The sequence below is a fragment of the Oncorhynchus nerka genome, linkage group LG10 (genome assembly GCF_034236695.1).
Source record: "Oncorhynchus nerka isolate Pitt River linkage group LG10, Oner_Uvic_2.0, whole genome shotgun sequence".
Lineage (NCBI taxonomy): Eukaryota > Metazoa > Chordata > Actinopteri > Salmoniformes > Salmonidae > Oncorhynchus > Oncorhynchus nerka.
In genome coordinates, this window is record NC_088405.1 from 3268500 (window position 1) to 3294832 (window position 26333).

General features: G+C 48.5%; 1 protein-coding gene across 1 annotated transcript in view; it reads left to right on the top strand.

The window, feature by feature from the left end:
• The window catches only part of ank3b (ankyrin 3b), a 236231-nt gene that overhangs the window by 200110 nt on the left and 9788 nt on the right, over positions 1–26333 (top strand). The window contains 6 exon segments of the mRNA XM_065022916.1: positions 8055–8129; positions 9263–9394; positions 13763–13906; positions 19572–20379; positions 22759–23047; positions 24548–24631. Of these exon segments, the coding sequence (XP_064878988.1) occupies positions 8055–8129; positions 9263–9394; positions 13763–13906; positions 19572–20379; positions 22759–23047; positions 24548–24631 (1532 nt within the window).

The window sequence follows — 26333 nt, forward strand, 5'->3', positions numbered from 1 at the left end:
ATTCAGAGCACCACACCAGCCCCTGGCAGTACCATTCAGAGCACCACACCAGCCCCTGGCAGTACCATTCAGAGCACCACACCCTGGCAGTACCATTCAGAGCACCACACCAGCCCCTGGCAGTACCATTCAGAGCACCACACCCTGGCAGTACCATTCAGAGCACCACACCCTGGCAGTACCATTCAGAGCACCACACCAGCCCCTGGCAGTACCATTCAGAGCACCAGCCCCTGGTAGTACCATTCAGAGCACCACACCACACCCTGGCAGTACCATTCAGAGCACCACACCACACCCTGGCAGTACCATTCAGAGCACCACACCCTGGCAGTACCATTCAGAGCACCACACCCTGGCAGTACCATTCAGAGCACCACACCCTGGTAGTACCATTCAGAGCACCACACCCTGGCAGTACCATTCAGAGCACCACACCCTGGCAGTACCATTCAGAGCACCACACCCTGGCAGTACCATTCAGAGCACCACACCCTGGCAGTACCATTCAGAGCACCACACCAGCCCCTGGCAGTACCATTCAGAGCACCACACCACACCCTGGCAGTACCATTCAGAGCACCACACCACACCCTGGCAGTACCATTCAGAGCACCACACCCTGGTAGTACCATTCAGAGCACCACACCAGCCCCTGGCAGTACCATTCAGAGCACCACACCAGCCCCTGGTAGTACCATTCAGAGCACCACACCCTGGTAGTACCATTCAGAGCACCACACCAGCCCCTGGCAGTACCATTCAGAGCACCACACCAGCCCCTGGCAGTACCATTCAGAGCACCACACCACACCCTGGCAGTACCATTCAGAGCACCACACCCTGGCAGTACCATTCAGAGCACCACACCACACCCTGGCATTACCATTCAGAGCACCACACCAGACCCTGGTAGTACCATTCAGAGCACCACACCCTGGTAGTACCATTCAGAGCACCACACCCTGGTAGTACCATTCAGAGCACCACACCCTGGCAGTACCATTCAGAGCACCACACCACACCCTGGTAGTACCATTCAGAGCACCACACCCTGGCAGTACCATTCAGAGCACCACACCAGCCCCTGGCAGTACCATTCAGAGCACCACACCAGCCCCTGGTAGTACCATTCAGAGCACCACACCACACCCTGGCATTACCATTCAGAGCACCACACCCTGGTAGTACCATTCAGAGCACCACACCCTGGCAGTACCATTCAGAGCACCACACCACACCCTGGCATTACCATTCAGAGCACCACACCAGACCCTGGTAGTACCATTCAGAGCACCACACCCTGGTAGTACCATTCAGAGCACCACACCCTGGTAGTACCATTCAGAGCACCACACCCTGGCAGTACCATTCAGAGCACCACACCACACCCTGGTAGTACCATTCAGAGCACCACACCCTGGTAGTACCATTCAGAGCACCACACCAGCCCCTGGCTTTCAGAGCATAACAATGGTGTCAAGTCAAAAGACTCCAATGTTGCCTCTAAATTCTCCACCCTTAAAATTGACTTCAAGACATCTTCGGCAATGGAGCCTAGTGGCTAGAGCGTTGGGCCAGTAACTGAAAGGTTGCTGGATCAAATCCCTGACAAAGTACAAATCTGTCATTCTGCTCCTGATTAAGGCAGGTGTTCCACTGGCGCCGAAGACGTGGATATCGATTATGGCAGCCCCCCACACGTCTCTGATTCAGAGCGATTGGGTTAAATGCGGAAGACACATTTCATTTGAATGCATTCAGTTGTACAACTGACTAGGTATCTCCCTTTCCCTTTCAATGGATTCAGACGAGTCTAGAGCCTCAGCCAGTTCCCAACAGACAGATATAGACTGGAGTAGAGAGAGACAGGCGTAACAGAGCCTAGACTATGGTTCAGCACCTCTAACAGGGAACAGCAGTATCAACCATAACATGCCAGAGGTAACCCCTAACCTCCATGCTAACCTCATCCAGCCTGGGAGTATATTATTCAGTCTGCTGTCTTCCTCGGAGCCCACTCTACAACAGGTCAGCAGATTGGAGGCAGCTTTCAGCAGGCTGGAGGAGAACAGGGTGGAGGTAGCCTTCAGCAGTCTGGAGGAGAACAGGGTGGAGGCAGCCTTCAGCAGGCTGGAGGAGAACAGGGTGGAGGTAGCCTTCAGGAGACTGGAGGAGAACAGGGTGGAGGCAGCCTTAAGCAGGCTGGAGAAGAACATGGTGGAGGAGAACAGGGTGGAGGCAGCCTTCAGCAGGCTGGAGGAGAACAGGATGGAGATAGCCTTCAGCAGGCTGGAGGAGAACAGGGTGGAGGTAGCCTTCAGGAGACTGGAGGACAACAGGGTGGAGGCAGCCTTCAGCGGGCTGGAGGAGAACAGGGTGGAGGCAGCCTTCAGCAGGCTGGAGGAGAACAGGGTGGAGGCAGCCTTCAGCAGGCTGGAGGAGAACAGGGTGGAGGTAGCCTTCAGGAGACTGGAGGAGAACAGGGTGGAGGTAGCCTTCAGCATACTCGAGGAGAACAGGATGGAGGCAGCCCTCAGCATACTGGAGGAGAACAGGGTGGAGGTAGCCTTCAGCATACTGGAGGACAACAGGGTGGAGGCAGCCTTCAGCAGGCTGGAGGAGAACAGGGTGGAGGTAGCCTTCAGGAGACTGGAGGAGAACAGGGTGGAGGCAGCCTTCAGCAGGCTGGAGGAGAACATGTTGGAGGAGAACAGGGTGGAGGCAGCCTTCAGCAGGCTGGAGGAGAACAGGGTGGAGGCAGCCTTCAGCAGGCTGGAGGAGAACATGGTGGAGGAGAACAGGGTGAAGGCAGCCTTCAGCAGGCTGGAGGAGAACAGGGTGGAGGCAGCCTTCAGCAGGCTGGAGGAGAACAGGGTGGAGGTAGCCTTCAGCAGGCTGGAGGAGAACAGGGTGGAGGCAGCCTTCAGCAGGCTGGAGGAGAACATGTTGGAGGAGAACAGGGTGGAGGCAGCCTTCAGCAGGCTGGAGGAGAACATGGTGGAGGAGAACAGGGTGGAGGCAGCCTTCAGCAGGCTGGAGGAGAACATGGTAGAGGAGAACAGGGTGGAGGCAGCCTTCAGGAGGCTGGAGGAGAACAGGGTGGAGGTAGCCTTCAGCAGGCTGGAGGAGAACATGGTGGAGGAGAACAGGGTGGAGGTAGCCTTCAGGAGACTGGAGGACAACAGGGTGGAGGCAGCCTTCAGCAGGCTGGAGGAGAACAGGGTGGAGGCAGCCTTCAGCAGGCTGGAGGAGAACAGGGTGGAGGTAGCCTTCAGCAGGCTGGAGGAGAACATGGTGGAGGAGAACAGGGTGGAGGCAGCCTTCAGCAGGCTGGAGGAGAACAGGGTGGAGGTAGCCTTCAGGAGACTGGAGGAGAACAGGGTGGAGGCAGCCTTCAGCAGGCTGGAGGAGAACAGTAAAGAGAGCTCTGTCTCTGTCAAGAGTCCAGCAATAACATTTACATTTACATTTAAGTCATTTAGCAGAGCGACTTACAAATTGGTGCTTTCACCTTATGACATCCAGTGGAACAGCCACTTTACAATAGTGCATCTAAGTCTTTTAAGGGGGGTGAGAAGGATTACTTTATCCTATCCTAGGTATTCCTTAAAGAGGTGGGGTTTCAGGTGTCTCCGGAAGGTGGTGATTGACTCCGCTGTCCTGGCGTCGTGAGGGAGTTTGTTCCACCATTGGGGGGCCAGAGCAGCGAACAGTTTTGACTGGGCTGAGCGGGAACTGTACTTCCTCAGTGGTAGGGAGGCGAGCAGGCCAGAGGTGGATGAACGCAGTGCCCTTGTTTGGGTGTAGGGCCTGATCAGAGCCTGGAGGTACTGAGGTGCCGTTCCCCTCACAGCTCCGTAGGCCAGTACAGGACTGGTTCAGGTGAAAATATGCAGGTCCAGGTTACCAGTTAAAGCAACTATAACTCTAATATTCAGTCAAATAATTCCTGTGAGAAAGCAGAATGCTAAACATGTAGTTCCACAACCTGTTGCCAGGGAATTCCAGTGAAGAGGGTTCCCTTGTAATCAGGACAGAATCAGAGTCAGAGAGGAAGCAGGTTGGGAGTGAAGGAGAGGAGTAGAATGGGCCAAGTGACAGGTAGTGTATCTAAAGACAGGTCAGGTGTGGCCTCTAGCAGCAGATAACAACAGGTCAGGTGTGGCCTCTAGCAGCAGATAACAACAGGTCAGGTGTGGCCTCTAGCAGCAGATAACAACAGGTCAGGTGTGGCCTCTAGCAGCAGATAACAACAGGTCAGGTGTGGCCTCTAGCAGCAGATCAGATAACAACAGGTCAGGTGTGGCCTCTAGCAGCAGATAACAACAGGTCAGGTATGGCCTCTAGCAGCAGATAACAACAGGTCAGGTATGGCCTCTAGCAGCAGATAACAACAGGTCAGGTGTGGCCTCTAGCAGCAGATCAGATAACAACAGGTCAGGTGTGGCCTCTAGCAGCAGATAACAACAGGTCAGGTGTGGCCTCTAGCAGCAGATAACAACAGGTCAGGTGTGGCCTCTAGCAGCAGATAACAACAGGTCAGGTGTGGCCTCTAGCAGCACATAACAACAGGTCAGGTGTGGCCTCTAGCAGCAGATAACAACAGGTCAGGTGTGGCCTCTAGCAGCAGATCAGATAACAACAGGTCAGGTGTGGCCTCTAGCAGCAGATAGCAACAGGTCAGGTGTGGCCTCTAGCAGCAGATCAGATAACAACAGGTCAGGTGTGGCCTCTAGCAGCAGATAACAACAGGTCAGGTGTGGCCTCTAGCAGCAGATCAGATAACAACAGGTCAGGTGTGGCCTCTAGCAGCAGATAACAACAGGTCAGGTATGGCCTCTAGCAGCAGATAACAACAGGTCAGGTGTGGCCTCTAGCAGCAGATAACAACAGGTCAGGTGTGGCCTCTAGCAGCAGATAACAACAGATCAGGTGTGGCCTCTAGCAGCACATAACAACAGGTCAGGTGTGGCCTCTAGCAGCAGATAACAACAGGTCAGGTGTGGCCTCTAGCAGCAGATCAGATAACAACAGGTCAGGTGTGGCCTCTAGCAGCAGATCAGATAACAACAGGTCAGGTGTGGCCTCTAGCAGCAGATAACAACAGGTCAGGTGTGGCCTCTAGCAGCAGATCAGATAACAACAGGTCAGGTATGGCCTCTAGCAGCAGATAACAACAGGTCAGGTGTGGCCTCTAGCAGCAGATCAGATAACAACAGGTCAGGTGTGGCCTCTAGCAGCACATCAGATAACAACAGGTCAGGTGTGGCCTCTAGCAGCAGATAACAACAGGTCAGGTGTGGCCTCTAGCAGCAGATCAATAGCAGGACAGAACACAACATGCTTCAGTGGGAAAACTACATCTGTAAGTAGCTAGACAGTAGATAGTTTAGACCATGTTGCCAATGAAGAGAAAAATTAACTGATAATGAAGATATCACATCAATATCAGAAGCCTCTCAGTGCTCCTCCTTCAATATATTTAAGCCCAATACTACATCCAGGACCACTACTACATCCAGGTCCACTACTACATCCAGATTTACTACTACATCCAGGTCCACTACTACATCCAGGTCTACTACTACATCCAGGTCCACTACTACATCCAGATTTACTACTACATCCAGGTCCACTACTACATCCAGGTCCACTACTACATCCAGGACCACTACTACATCCAGGTCTACTACTACATCCAGGTCCACTACTACATCCAGGACCACTACTACATCCAGATTTACTACTACATCCAGATTTACTACTACATCCAGGTCCACTACTACATCCAGGTCCACTACTACATCCAGGACCACTACTACATCCAGGTCTACTACTACATCCAGGTCCACTACTACATCCAGGACCACTACTACATCCAGATTTACTACTACATCCAGGTCCACTACTACATCCAGGTCCACTACTACATCCAGGTCCACTACTACATCCAGGACCACTACTACATCCAGATTTACTACTACATCCAGGTCTACTACTACATCCAGGTCCACTACTACATCCAGGTCCACTACTACATCCAGGTCCACTACTACATCCAGGTCCACTACTACATCCAGATTTACTACTACATCCAGGTCCACTACTACATCCAGATTTACTACTACATCCAGGTCCACTACTACATCCAGGTCCACTACTACATCCAGATTTACTACTACATCCAGGTCTACTACTACATCCAGGACCACTACTACATCCAGATTTACTACTACATCCAGGTCTACTACTACATCCAGGTCTACTACTACATCCAGGTCCACTACTACATCCAGGACCACTACTACATCCAGATTTACTACTACATCCAGGTCTACTACTACGTCCAGGTCTACTACTACATCCAGATTTACTACTACATCCAGGACCACTACTACATCCAGGACCACTACTACATCCAGATTTACTACTACATCCAGGTCTACTACTACGTCCAGGTCTACTACTACATCCAGGTCCACTACTACATCCAGGACCACTACTACATCCAGGACCACTACTACATCCAGATTTACTACTACATCCAGGTCCACTACTACATCCAGGTCTACTACTACATCCAGATTTACTACTACATCCAGATTTACTACTACATCCAGGTCCACTACTACATCCAGGTCTACTACTACATCCAGGTCCACTACTACATCCAGGACCACTACTACATCCAGGTCCACTACTACATCCAGGTCCACTACTACATCCAGGTCTACTACTACATCCAGGTCCACTACTACATCCAGGACCACTACTACATCCAGGTCCACTACTACATCCAGGTCCACTACTACGTCCAGGTCTTGTAGAGACGTGAGAGCAGAGTTTGAGCAGGCCGGCAGAGAGAAGACGAGAAGGAGATGGAAGGAGGAGAGGAGGAGCAGTAGGCCGCCTGCAGGAAAGGAGAAGGATTGCAGTCAGGTTGCAGGGTCCAACATGGCCAACATCATGGAGACCAAGCCTGTAAAACGTTACACTTCTTGATCTTTAGTGCATGAGCTGTTGTGATTGGCTGTGATGTGACTTAACTGCAGCTGTCATTCTGTCATCTCTGTGTCCTGTCCAACCAGACTTAGGAGATGTATGAACTGTCCAACCAGACTTAGGAGATGTATGAACTGTCCAACCAGACTTAGGAGATGTAGGAACTGTCCAACCAGACTTAGGAGATGTATTAACTGTCCAACCAGACTTAGGAGATGTATGAACTGTCCAACCAGACTTAGGAGATGTATTAACTGTCCAACCAGACTTAGGAGATGTAGGAACTGTCCAACCAGACTTAGGAGATGTATGAACTGTCCAACCAGACTTAGGAGATGTAGGAACTGTCCAACCAGACTTAGGAGATGTATGAACTGTCCAACCAGACTTAGGAGATGTATTAACTGTCCGACCAGACTTAGGAGATGTATTAACTGTCCGACCAGATTCAGGAAGAAAAGTAGGAAATAGTAGTCAGGTGCTGCAGCATGATAGTGACCAGAGCACTGTACAGATGAGTAGTCTGGCTTGTGTAGAGCTGTGCTGAGTCTGTATCAGTATAGTAGAATAGCAGTATCAGACAGGTGACCGTGGTCCAGTCTCCTCCAGCGTACACAGGTTACTGGCATGTCTACTTTCATTTCACTCTGAAACACGTTTGGCCTTGAACACCAAGCTCCACACTATAGAGCTAGTGACATGTGAATTGGGGTGGTTTTGTTTCTGTGATGGTTTGATTGCCTGGTAGACTGGCTGGTTACATGCCTAACACCCACTCAACAACAGATACTAGTCTGCTCCTGGAACTTGTCTATGTGCCTTTGTCTTGCCATTGGATCCTCACAATTCTACCTGTTACTATCTGGCTTCTGATGTGGAATGGTGCAGCCAAGTACTCCAAAATGTAGAGCGTTTACTATGATCTTACTATCCAGAGACCTCTGAAATTGATGAGGAGAATTTGGCCAGAAAAAGGCATGTTCTGTTTCTCATAAATACACAGTGATGAGATGATAACATGGTGCTGTCTGCCCCCTCATCCCCACCAGGCCCTCAGAGCCCCTGTGAGAGGACTGACCTGCGGATGGCCATAGTGGCAGATCATCTGGGTCTGAGCTGGACTGGTAAGAACACAGTAGCATGTCTCCCCCTGGAGGACAGCAGTAGAATGGCAGTCTCTCTTCTTCTGCAGTGACGTAACGTACCAGCCACACACACTGACTGGAGATGGCTAGAATACATCGGAGATTTCAGATTGTGACACCATACTGTTCCTGTTGATGACTGAGCTGGGCAGGACTTCATCTGTGTAGTCTGTTCCATCTAGAGATTACTGTCATTTTTATCAGGAGGGAAAGGGAGTGTCATGGCAGTGTGCCCAGCTCCCCTCCCTGCCTGCACTGCGGCATTACGTACATATCTGTCTGGGGGAGAGTCACCTCCCTGCCTGCACTGCGGCATTACGTACATATCTGTCTGGGGGAGAGTCACCTCCCCGCCTGCACTGCGGCATTACGTACATATCTGTCTGGGGAAGAGGAGGAAAGGAAAGAGAGGAGGAGAGGAAAGCAAAGGAAACAAAGACAGGAGGGGGAAGGAGAGGAGGAAAGGAAAGAGAGGAGGAGAGGAAAGCAAAGGAAACAAAGACAGGAGGAGGAAGGAGAGGAGGGGAGGAAAGAGAGGAGGGGAGGAAAGAGAGGAGGAGAGGATAGCAAACAAATGAAGGCAAGAGAGGAAAAGAGAGGAGGGGAGGAAAGAGAGGAGGAGAGGAAAGCAAAGGAAACAAAGGCAGGAGGGGGAAGGAGAGGAGAGGAAAGAGAAGAGGAGACGATAGCAAAAAAAAATGAAGGCAGAAGAGGAAAAGAGAGGAGGGGAGATAAGAGGAGAGGAAAAGAGGGGAGAGGAGGTAAAGAAAAGGAAATGAAGACAGGAGATGAGAGGAGAGGAGAGGAGAGGAGAGGAGGGGGAGAGGGAGAGGGAGGAGAGGAGAGGAGAGGAGAGGAGAGGAGAGAGAGGAGAGGAGAGGAGAGGAGGGGAGATAAGAGGAGAGGAAAAGAGGGGAGAGGAGGTAAAGAAAAGGAAATGAAGACAGGAGATGAGAGGAGAGGAGAGGAGAGGAGAGGAGAGGAGAGGAGGGGGAGAGGAGAGGGAGGAGAGGAGAGGAGAGGAGAGGAGAGGAGAGGAGAGGAGAGGAGGGAGGGGGGAGAGAACAGGGAGGAGAGGAGTCTAATCCATATTTAATGTGTTTCTGTTTCAGAGCTTGCCAGGGAAATGGATTTCTCCGTAGATGAGATCAATCACATCCGCGTGGATAACCCCAACTCTCTGACCACTCAGAGTTTCATGCTTTTAAAGAAATGGGTTAGCAGAGATGGTAAAAATGCCACAAGTAGGTATCCCATTTCCTCCCTGAATTGAAGGCTTGTTTTATATAACTAGTCACTACTGAAAACAGTAGCACCGCACAGGGCACTACACAGAGCTGTCTCAGGTCATTACTCTACACAGAGCTGTCTCAGGTCATTACTCTACACAGAGCTGTCTCAGGTCATTACTCTACACAGAGCTGTCTCAGGTCAGTACTCTACACAGAGCTGTCTCAGGTCATTACTACATTTACATTTTACATTTAAGTCATTTAGCAGATGCTCTTATCCAGAGCGACTTACAAATTGGTGCATTCACCTTATGACATCCAGTGGAACAGTAGTGCATCTAAATCTTTTAAGGGGGGGGGGTGAGCGGGATTACTTTATCCTATCCTAGGTATTCCTTAAAGAGGTGGGGTTTCAGGTGTCTCCGGAAGGTGGTGATTGACTCCGCTGTCCTGGCGTCGTGAGGGAGTTTGTTCCACCATTGGGGGGCCAGAGCAGCGAACAGTTTTGACTGGGCTGAGCGGGAACTGTACTTCCTCAGTGGTAGGGAGGCGAGCAGGCCAGAGGTGGATGAACGCAGTGCCCTTGTTTGGGTGTAGGGCCTGATCAGAGCCTGGAGGTACTGAGGTGCCGTTCCCCTCACAGCTCCGTAGGCAAGCACCATGGTCTTGTAGCGGATGCGAGCTTCAACTGGAAGCCAGTGGAGAGAGCGGAGGAGCGGGGTGACGTGAGAGAACTTGGGAAGGTTGAACACCAGACGGGCTGCGGCGTTCTGGATGAGTTGTAGGGGTTTAATGGCACAGGCAGGGAGCCCAGCCAACAGCGAGTTGCAGTAATCCAGACGGGAGATGACAAGTGCCTGGATTAGGACCTGCACCGCTTCCTGTGTGAGGCAGGGTCGTACTCTGCGGATGTTGTAGAGCATGAACCTACAGGAACGGGCCACCGCCTTGATGTTAGTTGAGAACGACAGGGTGTTGTCCAGGATCACGCCAAGGTTCTTAGCGCTCTGGGAGGAGGACACAATGGAGTTGACAACCGTGATGGCGAGATCATGGAACGGGCAGTCCAGCTCCGTCTTGCCGAGGTTCAGCTTGAGGTGGTGATCCGTCATCCACACTGATATGTCTGCCAGACATGCAGAGATGCGATTCGCCACCTGGTCATCAGAAGGGGGAAAGGAGAAGATTAATTGTGTGTCGTCTGCATAGCAATGATAGGAGAGACCATGTGAGGTTATGACAGAGCCAAGTGACTTGGTGTATAGCGAGAATAGGAGAGGGCCTAGAACAGAGCCCTGGGGGACACCAGTGGTGAGAGCACGTGGTGTGGAGACGGATTCTCGCCACGCCACCTGGTAGGAGCGACCTGTCAGGTAGGACGCAATCCAAGCGTGGGCCGCGCCGGAGATGCCCAACTCGGAGAGGGTGGAGAGGAGGATCTGATGGTTCACAGTATCGAAGGCAGCCGATAGGTCTAGAAGGATGAGAGCAGAGGAGAGAGAGTTAGCTTTAGCAGTGCGGAGCGCCTCCGTGATACAGAGAAGAGCAGTCTCAGTTGAATGACTAGTTTTGAAACCTGACTGATATGGATCAAGAAGGTCATTCTGAGAGAGATAGCGGGAGAGCTGGCTAAGGACGGCACGTTCAAGAGTTTTGGAGAGAAAAGAAAGAAGGGATACTGGTCTGTAGTTGTTGACATCGGAGGGATCGAGTGTAGGTTTTTTCAGAAGGGGTGCAACTCTCGCTCTCTTGAAGACGGAAGGGACGTAGCCAGCGGTCAGGGATGAGTTGATGAGCGAGGTGAGGTAAGGGAGAAGGTCTCCGGAAATGGTCTGGAGAAGAGAGGAGGGGATAGGGTCAAGCTGGCAGGTTGTTGGGCGGCCGGCCGTCACAAGACGCGAGATTTCATCTGGAGAGAGAAGGCAGAAAGAGGTCAGAGCACAGGGTAGGGCAGTGTGAGCAGAACCAGCGGTGTCGTTTGACTACACAGAGCTGTCTCAGGTCATTACTCTACACAGAGCTGTCCCAGGTCATTACTCTACACAGAGCTGTCTCAGGTCATTACTCTACACAGAGCTGTCTCAGGTCATTACTCTACACAGAGCTGTCTCAGGTCTGACTGTAGAGAACCAGCCCTGTCTGACTATAGAGAACCAGCCCTGTCTGACTGTAGAGAACCAGCCCTGTCTGTAGAGAACCAGCCATGTCTGACTATAGAGAACCAGCCCTGTCTGACTATAGAGAACCAGCCCTGTCTGACTGTAGAGAACCAGCCCTGTCTGTAGAGAACCAGCCCTGTCTGACTATAGAGAACCAGCCCTGTCTGACTATAGAGAACCAGCCCTGTCTGACTGTAGAGAACCATCCCTGTCTGACTGTAGAGAACCAGCCCTGTCTGACTGTAGAGAACCAGCCCTGTCTGACTATAGAGAACCAGCCCTGTCTGACTATAGAGAACCAGCCCTGTCTGACTGTAGAGAACCAGCCCTGTCTGACTGTAGAGAACCAGCCCTGTCTGACTATAGAGAACCAGCCCTGTCTGACTATAGAGAACCAGCCCTGTCTGACTGTAGAGAACCAGCCCTGTCTGACTGTAGAGAACCATCCCTGTCTGACTGTAGAGAACCAGCCCTGTCTGACTGTAGAGAACCAGCCCTGTCTGACTGTAGAGAACCAGCCCTGTCTGACCGTAGAGAACCATCCCTGTCTGACTGTAGAGAACCAGCCCTGTCTGACTGTAGAACGTGGGTAGGATGTAATTCCCTCACGACGCCAGGACAGCGGAGTCAATCACCACCTTCCGGAGACACCTGAAACCCCACCTCTTTAAGGAATACCTAGGATAGGATAAAGTAATCCTTCTCCCCCTCCCTCCCCCCTTAAAAGATTTAGATGCACTATTGTAAAGTGGCTGTTCCACTGGATGTCATAAGGTGAAAGCACCAATTTGTAAGTCGCTCTGGATAAGAGCGTCTGCTAAATGACTTAAATGTAAATGTAAATGTAAATGTAATAGTGTTGTTTTGTTTAGAACGTGGGTAGGTGGTAATAGTGTTGTTTTGTCATAAGGTGAACGCACCAATTTGTAAGTCGCTCTGGATAAGAGCGTCTGCTAAATGACTTAAATGTAAATGTTTAGAACGTGGGTAGGATGTAATAGTGTTGTTTTGTTTAGAACGTGGGTAGGATGTAATAGTGTTGTTTTGTCATAAGGTGAACGCACCAATTTGTAAGTCGCTCTGGATAAGAGCGTCTGCTAAATTACTTAAATGTAAATGTTTAGAACGTGGGTAGGATGTAATAGTGTTGTTTTGTTTAGAACGTGGGTAGGGTGTAACAGTGTTGTTTTGTTTAGAACGTGGGTAGGATGTAATAGTGTTGTTTTGTTTTGTTTAGAATGTGGGTAGGATGTAATAGTGTTGTTTTGTTTAGAATGTGGGTAGGATGTAATAGTGTTGTTTTGTTTAGAACGTGGGTAGGATGTAATAGTGTTGTTTTGTTTAGAACGTGGGTAGGATGTAATAGTGTTGTTTTGTTTAGAACGTGGGTAGGATGTAATAGTGTTGTTTTGTTTAGAACGTGGGTCGGATGTAATAGTGTTGTTTTGTTTTGTTTAGAACGTGGGTAGGATGTAACAGTGTTGTTTTGTTTAGAACGTGGGTAGGATGTAATAGTGTTGTTTTGTTTAGAACGTGGGTGGGAGGTAACAGTGTTGTTTTGTTTAGAACGTGGGTAGGTGGTAATAGTGTTGTTTTGTTTTGTTTAGAACATGGGTAGGATGTAATAGTGTTGTTTTGTTTAGAACGTGGGTAGGATGTAATAGTGTTGTTTTGTTTAGAACGTGGGTAGGATGTAATAGTGTTGTTTTGTTTAGAACGTGGGTGGGAGGATGTAATAGTGTTGTTTTGTTTAGAACGTAATAGTGTTGTTGTAGGTTGTTTTGTTTTGTTTAGGCTGTAATAGTGTTGTTTTTGTTTGTTTAAGGATGTAATAGTGTTGTTTAGAACGTGGGTGTAATAGTGTTGTTTTGTTTAGAACGTGTTAATAGTGTTGTTTTGTTTAGAACGTGGGGATGTAATAGGTTGTTTAGAACGTGTAATAATAGTGTTGTTTTGTTTAGAACGTGGGTAGGAGGTAATAGGTTGTTTTGTTTAGAACGTGTAGGATGTAGTGTTGTTTTGTGTTTAATAGAAACGTGGGTAGGATGTAATAGTGTTGTTTTGTTCAGAACGTGGGTAGGATGTAATAGTGTTGTTTTGTTTAGAACGTGGGTAGGATGTAATAGTGTTGTTTTGTTTAGAACGTGGGTAGGATGTAACAGTGTTGTGTATTGCTGTATGTAGTGTATTAACCAGTTTGCCTGTTTCTGTTTCACTTTAGCGGATTCCCTTACAGAGGTCCTGACTAAGATCAATCGGATGGATATTGTGACATTGCTGGAAGGGCCAATATTTGACTATGGTAACATTTCAGGCACAAGATGTTTTGCTGATGATAACGCAGTTGTCCTGGATCAGTGTGATGGTAAAGTTTAGCCCCATCTAGCTGAACTCTGTCTCTCTCTTTACCTCTCCTTCTTACAGAACCAGCCAGTCTAAACTAGTCGAACATAGACCCAATCTTGGCTAAATGAGTCGAACGTAGAGCCAATCAGGCTAAACAAGTCAAACGTAGAGCCAATCAGGCTAAACGAGTCGAACGTAGAGCCAATCTGGCTAAACTAGTCGAACGTAGAGCCAATCTGGCTAAACTAGTCGAACGTAGAGCCAATCTAGCTAAACTAGTCAAACGTAGAGCCAATCTTGGATAAATGAGTCGAACGTAGAGCCAATCAGACTAAACAAGTCAAATGTAGAGCCAATCAGGCTAAATAAGTCGAACGTAGAGCCAACCTGGCTAAACGAGTCGAACGTAGAGCCAATCTTGGCTAAACGAGTCAAATGTGGAGCCAATCTGGCAAAACGAGTCAAACGTAGAGCCAATCTGGCTAAACGAGTCAAACGTAGAGCCAATCTGGCTAAACGAGTCGAACGTAGAGCCAACCTGGCTAAACGAGTCAAACGTAGAGACAATCTGGCTAAACGAGTCGAACGTAGAGCCAATCTAGCTAAACTAGTCGAACGTAGAGCCAATCAGGCTAAACGAGTTGAACGTAGAGCCAATCAGGCTAAACGAGTCGAACGTAGAGCCAATCTGGCTAAACTAGTCGAATGTAGAGCCAATCTAGCTAAACTAGTCGAACGTAGAGCCAATCTTGGCTAAATGAGTCGAACGTAGAGCCAATCTTGGCTAAATGAGTCGAACGTAGAGCCAATCAGACTAAACGAGTCAAATGTAGAGCCAATCAGGCTAAATAAATCGAACGTAGAGCCAATCTGGCTAAACGAGTCGAACGTAGAGCCAATCAGTATAAAATATCATGCTACTTAACAAGCCTCTGAGGAATCACAACTAACCTATCTGATCTATGTTCTTAATTTGACCATGAGAGCAACGTTTATTTCATTCAGTTGGGTTAAAGATTTGGTTGGTATTTTGTTCTATAATAGTTATGGTGTGTGTATACTGATTGAAAAAAATACAGTAATGTTTAACACACTACATTTGTCTCATTTCTCGCCAAATAATATTTTATTCACAATTTGATTGTCAAGTACATGAAAACATTATTATGTTAACCAATTTATATGGCAAATGGTTCCTGTCTGTTGTGGTGTGTTGTGGTACTAACCCTCTCCTGGTCTGTTAGATAGTGGTGTGTTGTGGTACTAACCCTCTCCTGTTCTGTTAGATAGTGGTGTGTTGTGGTACTAACCCTCTCCTGTTCTGTTAGATAGTGGTGTGTTGTGGTACTAACCCTCTCCTGTTCTGTTAGATAGCGGTGTGTTGTGGTACTAACCCTCTCCTGTTCTGTTAGATAGTGGTGTGTTGTGGTACTAACCCTCTCCTGTTCTGTTAGATAGCGGTGTGTTGTGGTACTAACCCTCTCCTGTTCTGTTAGATAGCGGTGTGTTGTGGTACTAACCCTCTCCTGTTCTGTTAGATAGCGGTGTGTTGTGGTACTAACCCTCTCCTGTTCTGTTAGATAGTGGTGTGTTGTGGTACTAACCCTCTCCTGTTCTGTTAGATAGCGGTGTGTTGTGGTACTAACCCTCTCCTGTTCTGTTAGATAGCGGTGTGTTGTGGTACTAACCCTCTCCTGTTCTGTTAGATAGCGGTGTGTTGTGGTACTAACCCTCTCCTGTTCTGTTAGATAGCGGTGTGTTGTGGTACTAACCCTCTCCTGTTCTGTTAGATAGCGGTGTGTTGTGGTACTAACCCTCTCCTGTTCTGTTAGATAGTGGTGTGTTGTGGTACTAACCCTCTCCTGTTCTGTTAGATAGTGTGTTGTTGTGTTAGTACTAACCCTCTCCTGTTCTGTTAGATAGCGGTGTGTTGTGGTACTAACCCTCTCCTGTTCTGTTAGATAGCGGTGTGTTGTGGTACTAACCCTCTCCTGTTCTGTTAGATAGCGGTGTGTGTTGTGGTACTAACCCTCTCCTGTTCTGTTAGATAGCGGTGTGTTGTGGTACTAACCCTCTCCTGTTCTGTTAGATAGTGGTGTGTTGTGGTACTAACCCTCTCCTGTTCTGTTAGATAGCGGTGTGTTGTGGTACTAACCCTCTCCTGTTCTGTTAGATAGCGGTGTGTTGTGGTACTAACCCTCTCCTGTTCTGTTAGATAGCGGTGTGTTGTGGTACTAACCCTCTCCTGTTCTGTTAGATAGTGGTGTGTTGTGGTACTAACCCTCTCCTGTTCTGTTAGATAGCGGTGTGTTGTGGTACTAACCCTCTCCTGTTCTGTTAGATAGTGGTGTGTTGTGGTACTAACCCTCTCCTGTTCTGTTAGATAGTGGTGTGTTGTGGTACTAACCCTCTCCTGTTCTGTTAGATAGCGGTGTGTTGTGGTACTAACCCTCTCCTGTTCTGTTAGATAGTGGTGTGTTGTGGTACTAACCCTCTCCTGTTCTGTTAGATAGTGGTGTGTTGTGGTACTAACCTCTCCTGTTCTGTTAGATAGTGGTGTGTTGTGGTACTAACCCTCTCCTGTTCTGTTAGATAGTGGTGTGTTGTGGTACTAACCCTCTCCTGTTCTGTTAGATAGTGGTGTGTTGTGGTACTAACCCTCTCCTGTTCTGTTAGATAGCGGTGTGTTGTGGTACTAACCCTCTCCTGTTCTGTTAGATAGCTTGTGTGTTGTGGTACTGCTAACGTTTCTGTTCTGACAGCATGACTGTGGCTTTAAGGGACCTCTGCTTGTTATAGGGCTGTTAGAGCTGCTTAGGCCGTTAGTTAGTACCTCTGGTTTCTCTGAGCCTTCCTACCCTGCAGTTATCTTGCTTCTAACTCTGCTGAACCAGACCACCTAACCCCTTCCTGCTAACCTGCTACCTGCCAATCCCTCCCTGCTGACACCCTCAGCTGTGCTCTCACCCTCCATCCAACATACTGTACCTAACTGGACTGTTGGCAGCTCTGCTACAGCCTTGTGTGGCTGCTCCCTCAGTCTTAGTAATAACACTAGGCTAACAACGCTAGGCTAACACTAGGCTAACAACGCTAAGCTAGCAATGCTAGGCTAATGTGAAGCTAACAATGCTAGCTGTTAGGTTCTGGCTGTAGCGCTCTTCCTCAACTGCAGCTACATAAACAGAAGTTACAGTCACATTGAATTTTCATCCACTACTTTTCATTCACTTTCAACCAAGTCTTGTCTGACTAACATTTTGTTTGTCTTTTCATCTGTCCATAGGACCTTACAGTAGTATCTGATAGTTTCTGATCTGTCCATAGGACCTTACAGTAGTATCAGATAGTTCCTGATCTGTCAATAGGACCTTACAGTAGTATCTGATAGTTCCTGATCTGTCCATAGGACCTTACAGTAGTATCTGATAGTTTCTGATCTGTCCATAGGACCTTACAGTAGTATCTGATAGTTCCTGATCTGTCCATAGGACCTTACAATAGTATCTGATAGTTCCTGATCTGTCCATAGGACCTTACAGTAGTATCTGATAGTTTCTGATCTGTCCATAGGACCTTACAGTAGTATCTGATAGTTTCTGATCTGTCCATAGGACCTTACAGTAGTATCTGATAGTTTCTGATCTGTCCATAGGACCTTACAGTAGTATCTGATAGTTTCTGATCTGTCCATAGGACCTTACAGTAGTATCAGATAGTTTCTGATCTGTCCATAGGACCTTACAGTAGTATCTGATAGTTTCTGATCTGTCCATAGGACCTTACAGTAGTATCTGATAGTTTCTGATCTGTCCATAGGACCTTACAGTAGTATCTGATAGTTTCTGATCTGTCCATGGGACCTTACAGTACTATCTGATAGTTTCTGATCTGTCCATAGGACCTTACAGTAGTATCTGATAGTTTCTGATCTGTCAATAGGACCTTACAGTAGTATCTGATAGTTTCTGATCTGTCCATGGGACCTTACAGTACTATCTGATAGTTTCTGATCTGTCCATATGACATCTTTGATAGTTCCTAAATTGCTTGCTGCTATCCCTTCTTCCTCACCTTGTCCACTTGTGCTCCTTGTTGTCATACCCCCCCCCCCTATATATTAGGTATGTATATAGGAACTACAGGTCTATATATAGTCCCTCGTTAGGTCCCGCCCCCCCTATATATTAGGTATGTATATAGGAACTATAGGTCTATATATAGTCCCTCCTTAGGCCCCGCCCCCATATATATTAGGTATGTATATAGGAACTATAGGTCTATATGTAGTCCCTCGTTAGGTCCCGCCCCCTATATATTAGGTATGTATATAGGAACTACAGGTCTATATGTAGTCCCTCCTTAGGCCCCGCCCCCTATATATTAGGTATGTATATAGGAACTACAGGTCTATATGTAGTCACTCCTTAGGCCCCGCCCCCTATATATTAGGTATGTATATAGGAACTATAGGTCTATATATAGTCCCTCCTTAGGCCCCGCCCCCTATATATTAGGTATGTATATAGGAACTACACGTCTATATGTAGTCCCTCATTAGGCCCCGCCCCCCATATATATTAGGTATGTATATAGGAACTACAGGTCTATATGTAGTTCCTTATTTTTCACTGCTCATCCTCTGTACTTACATATCCATGTGATTAACATCACAGATTACTTGTTGACTAAACTCATTATCAAGTCATATCCAGGCCTGTATTCCAACAGGCCATTTGCAGATGAGCCATGTAAAGAACTGCTAGCTACCTGCTACCTGCTAGGCTGAATGCTAACAGCTTGCCTGTCTGTTATAAGAGTATAAGTCAGTGATTATCTGCAGGTGGCAGTATTATATGAACAGCACTCCTTCCTTCCTTCCTCCTTTCTTCCTCCTTCCTCCTTCCTTCCTCCTTCCTTCCTCCTTCCTTCCTTCCTCCTTCCTTCCTCCATCCTCCTTCCTCCTTCCTTCCTCCTTCCTTCATCCTTCCTTCCTCCTTCCTTCCTTCCTCCTTCCTTCCTCCATCCTCCTTCCTCCTTCCTTCCTTCCTTCCTCCTTCCTTCCTCCTTCCTTCCTTCCTCCATCCTCCTTCCTTCCTCCTTCCTTCCTCCTTCCTCCTTCCTTCCTCCTTCCTTCCTCCATCCTCCTTCCTCCTTCCTTCCTTCCTCCTTCCATCCTCCATCCTCCTTCCTTCCTCCATCCTCCTTCCTTCCTTCCTCCTTCCTTCCTCCTTCCTTCCTTCCTCCTTCCTTCCTTCCTTCCTTCCTCCTTCCTCCTTCCTTCCTTCCTCCTTCCTTCCTTCCTCCTTCCTTCCTTCCTCCTTCCTTCCTTCCTTCCTTCCTTCCTCCTTCCTTCCTCCTTCCTCCTTCCTTCCTCCTTCCTTCCTTCCTCCTTCCATCCTCCTTCCTTCCTCCTTCCTTCCTTCCTCCTTCCTTCCTTCCTCCTTCCTTCCTTCCTTCCTTCCTCCTTCCTTCCTTCCTCCTTCGTCCTTCCTTCCTCCTTCCTTCCTCCATCCTCCTTCCTTCCTCCTTCCTTCCTCCTTCCTTCCTTCCTTCCTTCCTTCCTTCCTCCTTCCTTCCTTCCGTCCTCCTTCCTTCCTCCTTCCTCCTGTACATGCTGAGTGTCTTCATGTTGTTGTGTCCCTCCATCTCAGCTCCACTGTGTTGTGGTTAATCTCATCCAGGTTCCAGCAGCATCCAGCTGGAGCTTCAGACCCCCACAGGTTTGATCTGTCAGCCCCCCACCCCGCTAAGCAGCGACCACTTCTTTGACGAGGACGCTGGCCTAGACTCCCCCTCTAGAACGCCCACTAGACCATGTGACTTGTCACTCACCCAGACCACCAGCACCACAGGCCCCGCCTCCCATGCTCAATCCCCTACAATGGTGGTAGAGGAAGACACCTCTGGACCTCTAGACTCCCGGGGAGCCGGGAAGGGCGCCGGGGAGGGTGCCGGGGAAGGCGGGGGCCCTAAAGTGACCTCCACTGAAGATGACACAGGGGTTAGCAGAGAGTCAGTGGCCTCATACAAGCCCCATAACAGGGAGGCAGGGCTGAGAGAGGAGGCTGAGCAGGATATTGACATGGGGATGCTGATACATCAGATTGATCTTCCTCAGGGGGTGGTCAGGGAGGATGAGTGGCAGGCTGGAGCCAGAGGAGACCCATCAGAGACCCTAGGCTTTAGGCCTGCCCTGGGGGGAGAGGGGGTAGAGGGTGGTGTGTCTGGTCCTCCCGGGGAAGAGGAGGGGGAGTTGAGTGAGGAGAAGTTAAAGTCTCTGTTGGAGGAGATGGGGCTGGAGGAAGGCTCGGAGGACGAGGAGATGACGGAGGAAAGGATAAACGCCATCTTGTCTCAGGTTCAGCAGGCAGACAAAGATGTGATGTCATCACCTGCAGGTTGGCATAGTGAGACGTCCAGCGTGAACGTGGAGCCCCCGACACCTGGCCGCAGTCTGAGTGCTGAGGACCACGACCTCCAGGACACCAGGTAGGATCTCATATTATTATTAAACATTCATAATGTTGTATATACAGTATAGGCTACATCCATGTTATTATGCACCAGGCAGAACTTTACTCTGAAGAACATTCCCTCTTTGTCATCTCAGTCATGACAGCATTGTTTTGGTCTCTTTAAAGTCTGTTTCTATGTGGTGAAGCCCAAGACATACACTACATCACCAGAAGTATGTGGACCTTTCAGATGACTGGTTTCACTATTTCAGCCACACCTGCTGACAGGTGGATAACATCAGCACACAGCCATGCAATCTCCATAGACAAACATTGCAAATAAAATGGCTTGTACTGGCTCAGTGACTTTCAACGTAACACCGTCATAGGATGCCACCTTTCCAACAAGTCAGTTCGTCAAAAATGTTTCCTTCTAGCTCTGCCCTGGTCAACTGTAAGTGCTGATATTGGGGAGTGGAAATATCTAGGAACAACAATGGCTCAGCCATGAAGTGGAAGGCCACTCAAGCGTAGAGAAGGGGACTGCCAAGTGCTGAAGGGCGTAGTGCGTAAAAATCGTCTGTCCTCAGTTGCAACACTCACTACCGAGTTCCCAACTGCCTCTGGAAGCAACACTCACTACCGAGTTCCCAACTGACTCTGGAAGCAACACTCACTACCGAGTTCCAAACTGCCTCTGGAAGCAACACTCACTACCGAGTTCCAAACTGCCTCTGGAAGCAACACTCACTACCGAGTTCCAAACTGACTCTGGAAGCAACACTCACTACCGAGTTCCAAACTGACTCTGGAAGCAACACTCACTACCGAGTTCCAAACTGCCTCTGGAAGCAACACTCACTACCGAGTTCCAAACTGCCTCTAGAAGCAACACTCACTACCGAGTTCCAAACTGACTCTGGAAGCAACACTCACTACCGAGTTCCAAACTGCCTCTAGAAGCAACACTCACTACCGAGTTCCAAACTGCCTCTAGAAGCAACACTCACTACCGAGTTCCAAACTGACTCTGGAAGCAACACTCACTACCGAGTTCCAAACTGACTCTGGAAGCAACACTCACTACCGAGTTCCCAACTGACTCTGGAAGCAACACTCACTACCGAGTTCCACACTGCCTCTGGAAGCAACACTCACTACCGAGTTCCCAACTGACTCTGGAAGCAACACTCACTACCGAGTTCCCAACTGACTCTGGAAGCAACACTCACTACCGAGTTCCAAACTGACTCTGGAAGCAACACTCACTACCGAGTTCCAAACTGCCTCTAGAAGCAACGTCAGCACAAGAACTGTTTGTCGGGAGCTTCATGAAATGGGTTTCCATGGCCGAGCAGCCGCACACAAGCCTAAGATCACCATGCGCGATGCCACGCGTTGGCTGGAGTGGTGTAAAGCTCGCCGCTATTGGACTCTCGATGGTGGAAACGCGTTCTCTGGAGTGATGAATCACACTTCACCATCTGGGAGTCCGACAGATGAATCTGGTTTTGGCGGATGCCAGGAGAACGCTACCTACCCCAATGCATAGTGCCAACTGTAAAGTTTGGTGGATGAGGAATAATGGTTCATGGTTCGTTCCCCTTAGTTCCAGTGAACAGAGATCTTAATGCTACAGCATTCAATGACATTCTAGATGATTCTGTGCTTCCAACTTTGTGGCAACAGTTTGGGGAACGTCCTTTCCTGTTTCAGCATGACAATGCCCCTGTGCACAAATCGAGGTCTATACAGAAATGGTTTGTTGAGATCGGTGTGGAAGAACTTGACTGGCTGCACAGAGCCCTGACTTCAACCCCATCGAACACCTTTGGGATGAATTGAAACGCCGACTGCAAGCCAGGCCCTGCATAAATGTTCCAACATCTAGTGGAAGGCCTTCCCAGAAGAGTGGAGGCTGTTATAGCAGCAATGTTCCTACATCTAGTGGAAGGCCTTCCCAGAAGAGTGGAGGCTGTTATAGCAGCAATGTTCCAACATCTAGTGGAAGGCCTTCCCAGAAGAGTGGAGGCTGTTAGAGCAGCAAAGGGAGGACCAACTGGAATGAGATGTTTGACGAGCAGGTGTCCACATAGGTTTTGTCATGTAGTGTATTTCCACATTGCGTGGACAATGTTTTTCTAATTCTAATTGTAATCTCCCCGGCCCTCCCACCCCTCCTCCTCTCTTCCCCTTCCTCTCTCCTCCCCTGTCTCCCCGCCTCCTCCTCTGCCCTCCCTCTCTTACCCTCCCTCTCCCCCTCTCCCTCTCTTCCCTTTCCTCTCTCCTCCCCCACCCTCCCTCTCCCACCCTCCCCCTCTCCCCCCCTCCCCTTCTCTTCTCTTCCCCTTCCTCCCCCCTCCTCTCTTCCCCTTCCTCTCTCCTCCCCCTGTCTCCCCTCCTCCTCCCCAAGCCCTGTGAATTCCCTGGACTCCCTGACGACGTCACCTGTCCGACCAGCAGAGAAATCCAATGGAGACCACGCTGACTTCCTGTCCCAGCCCGGGTCACATCCTGAGGCCCAGGGTTCATCCAACGGGGTGAAGGGTCATGTCGAGGACGAGGGAAGGGCGTCAGCGTCTCAAGGAGGGCAGGAAGAGGGAAGCAGAAGGACTCTGGAAGAGGACAGCACAGCAGGACCAAGCAGCAAGAAGCAGCAGCAGGAGGAGGGAGGAGTGCAGGGGTCACAGCACAAAGTCCAGGTAACTCTACACATCATGACTCTGCTGTTAGTCCAGGTAACTCTACACCTCTGCTGTTAGTCCAGGTAACTCTACACATCATGACTCTGCTGTTAGTCCAGGTAACTCTACACATCATGACTCTGCTGTTAGTCCAGGTAACTCTACACCTCTGCTGTTAGTCCAGGTAACTCTACCCATCATGACTCTGTGCTGTTATTGTGGACATGGCTGTTCTTCTGTTCTCATCTCACTCACAAGGTTTATGTGTTATGAGAAAGACCAATGTCCTCTGATATCTAGCTGGTGAAGACCAAGGTTTATGTGTTATGAGAAAGACCAATGTCCTCTGATATCTAGCTGGTGAAGACCAAGGTTTATGTGTTATGAGAAAGACCAATGTCCTCTGATATCTAGCTGGTGAAGACCAAGGTTTATGTGTTATGAGAAAGACCAATGTCCTCTGATATCTAGCTGGTGAAGACCAAGGTTTATGTGTTATGAGAAAGACCAATGTCCTCTGATATCTAGCTGGTGAAGACCAAGGTTTATGTGTTATGAGAAAAGACCAATGTCCTCTGATATCTAGCTGGTGAAGACCAAGGTTTATGTGTTATGAGAAAGACCAATGTCCTCTGATATCTAGCTGGTGAAGACCAAGGTTTATGTGTTATGAGAAAGACCAATGTCCTCTGATATCTAGCTGGTGAAGACCAAGGTTTATGTGTTATGAGAAAGACCAATGTCCTCTGATATCTAGCTGGTAAAGACCACGTTCAATGGATCAAGGTGGAAAACAATCTTCTTCACTTTTAACCCTTGTGGCTGGACAGTGTATTTCTTTAAGACGAACCTCTGAGTCAGGATCTAAAATCATTCCTGTCATCTATGACAGGGCTGTTCTGGACCACATGTCAGTCAGGATCTATGACAGGGCTGTTCTGAACCACATGTCAGACAGGATCTATGACAGGGCTGTTCTGAACCACATGTCAGTCAGGATCTATGACAGGGCTGTTCTGAACCACATGTCAGTCAGGATCTATGACAGGGCTGTTCTGAACCACATGTCAGACAGGATCTATGACAGGGCTGTTCTGAACCACATGTCAGTCAGGATCTATGACAGGGCTGTTCTGAACCACATGTCAGACTGGATCTATGACAGGGCTGTTCTGAACCACATGTCAGACTGGATCTATGACAGGGCTGTTCTGAACCACATGTCAGTCAGGATCTATGACAGGGCTGTTCTGAACCACATGTCAGACTGGATCTATGACAGGGCTGTTCTGAACCACATGTCAGACTGGATCTATGACAGGGCTGTTCTGAACCACATGTCAGACTGGATCTATGACAGGGCTGTTCTGAACCACATGTCAGACTGGATCTATGACAGGGCTGTTCTGAACCACATGTCAGACTGGATCTATGACAGGGCTGTTCTGAACCACATGTCAGTCAGGATCTATAGTTGTTACTGTGTAGTCAGAGCCCTAACCCTGCCTGGTTCATCAGGAGGGTGGTAGAGATAAGGAGACCAGCTCTGATGAGGAACGGACTGTCATCACCAAGGTGTACCGACGGAGGGTCATTCTGAAGGTACCTGGCCTGCTTGTGGCACTGAGTGGTGTGTTGCCCCAGTGAGGCCTGGGCCTGTCTGTCTGTCTGTCTGTGTGGCCTGTCTGTCTGTGTGGCCTGTGTGGCCTGGGCCTGTCTGTCTGTGTGGCCTGGGCCTGTCTGTCTGTGTGGCCTGGATCTGTCTGTCTGTGTGGCCTGGGCCTGCCTGTCTGTCTGTGTGGCTTAGGCCTGTCTGTCTGTGTGGCCTGGGCCTGTCTGTCTGTGTGGCCTGGGCCTGCCTGTCTGTCTGTGTGGCCTGGGCCGGATGTGACAGTCAGGCTCTACAGGAACCTAGAGCTCTGCTGTCTTTCTGCTTGACCAGCTGTTCCCAACTAGCTGTAGCTACTGGCTGACTGGGTTGATCTGTTCACGGCTATTTCTACTGTCCATGTGGTATTAGCTAGTGAATGACAGTAGCACTCACCAGCTCTGGAGACTTCGGCATGTTTTACATCCATCTACTTCCTAGCCTGTCTTCATTTTAACATCAAAGATTTGACAGGTTTCATATCACAGCAAGAATTCACACTCACATTGTTCCAGATCGTTCTATCATCACATCATTCTAATATACGTAGTTAAACTCAGTCTTTCATCATGGCTTGCATACTGTTGATGTTGGCTTGTGTTTTCAGTTCCATGTACAATGTTACCATCACCACCTGTGGTTTTCTCTGGATCCCTCTACGAAGTTAATCTTATGTGGCATAGTGATTTAATGTTCTGTGTGTTTATTTGATGAGTGGTGGTATTAAAGGGGCATGTTGTGGCAGTGCTTTTTGTCCCTAGGGCAGGTAAACTAACCTCAGGTAAACTAATGATGACAGGTAAACTCACCTCAGGTAAACTAATGATGACAGGTAAACTAACGTCAGGCAAACTAAACTCAGGTAAACTAACCTCAGGTAAACTAATGATGACAGGTAAACTAACCTCAGGTAAACTAATGATGACAGGTAAACTAACGTCAGGCAAACTAAACTCAGGTAAACTAACCGCAGGTAAACTAAACTCAGGCAAACTAAACTCAGGTAAACTAAACTCAGGTAAACTAATGATGACAGGTAAACTAAACTCAGGTAAACTAAACTCAGGTAAACTAAACTCAGGTAAACTAAACTCAGGTAAACTAAACTCATGTAAACTAACCTCAGGTAAACTAATGATGACAGGTAAACTAACGTCAGGTAAACTAACGTCAGGTAAACTAAACTCAGGTAAACTAACCTCAGGTAAACTAATGATGACAGGTAAACTAAACTCAGGTAAACTAAATTCAGGTAAACTGAACTCAGGTAAACTAATGATGACAGGTAAACTAACATCAGGTAAACTAACCTCAGGTAAACTAAACTCAGGTAAACTAAACTCAGGTAAACTAACCTCAGGTAAACTAATGATGACAGGTAAACTAACGTCAGGTAAACTAAACTCATGTAAACTAACCGCAGGTAAACTAACCTCAAGTAAACTAACCTCAGGTAAACTAATGATGACAGGTAAACTAACGTCAGGCAAACTAAACTCAGGTAAACTAAACTCAGGTAAACTAACCTCAGGTAAACTAATGATGACAGGTAAACTAACGTCAGGCAAACTAAACTCAGGTAAACTAACCTCGGGTAAACTAATGAGGACAGGTAAACTAACGTCAGGCAAACTAAACTCAGGTAAACTAACCTCA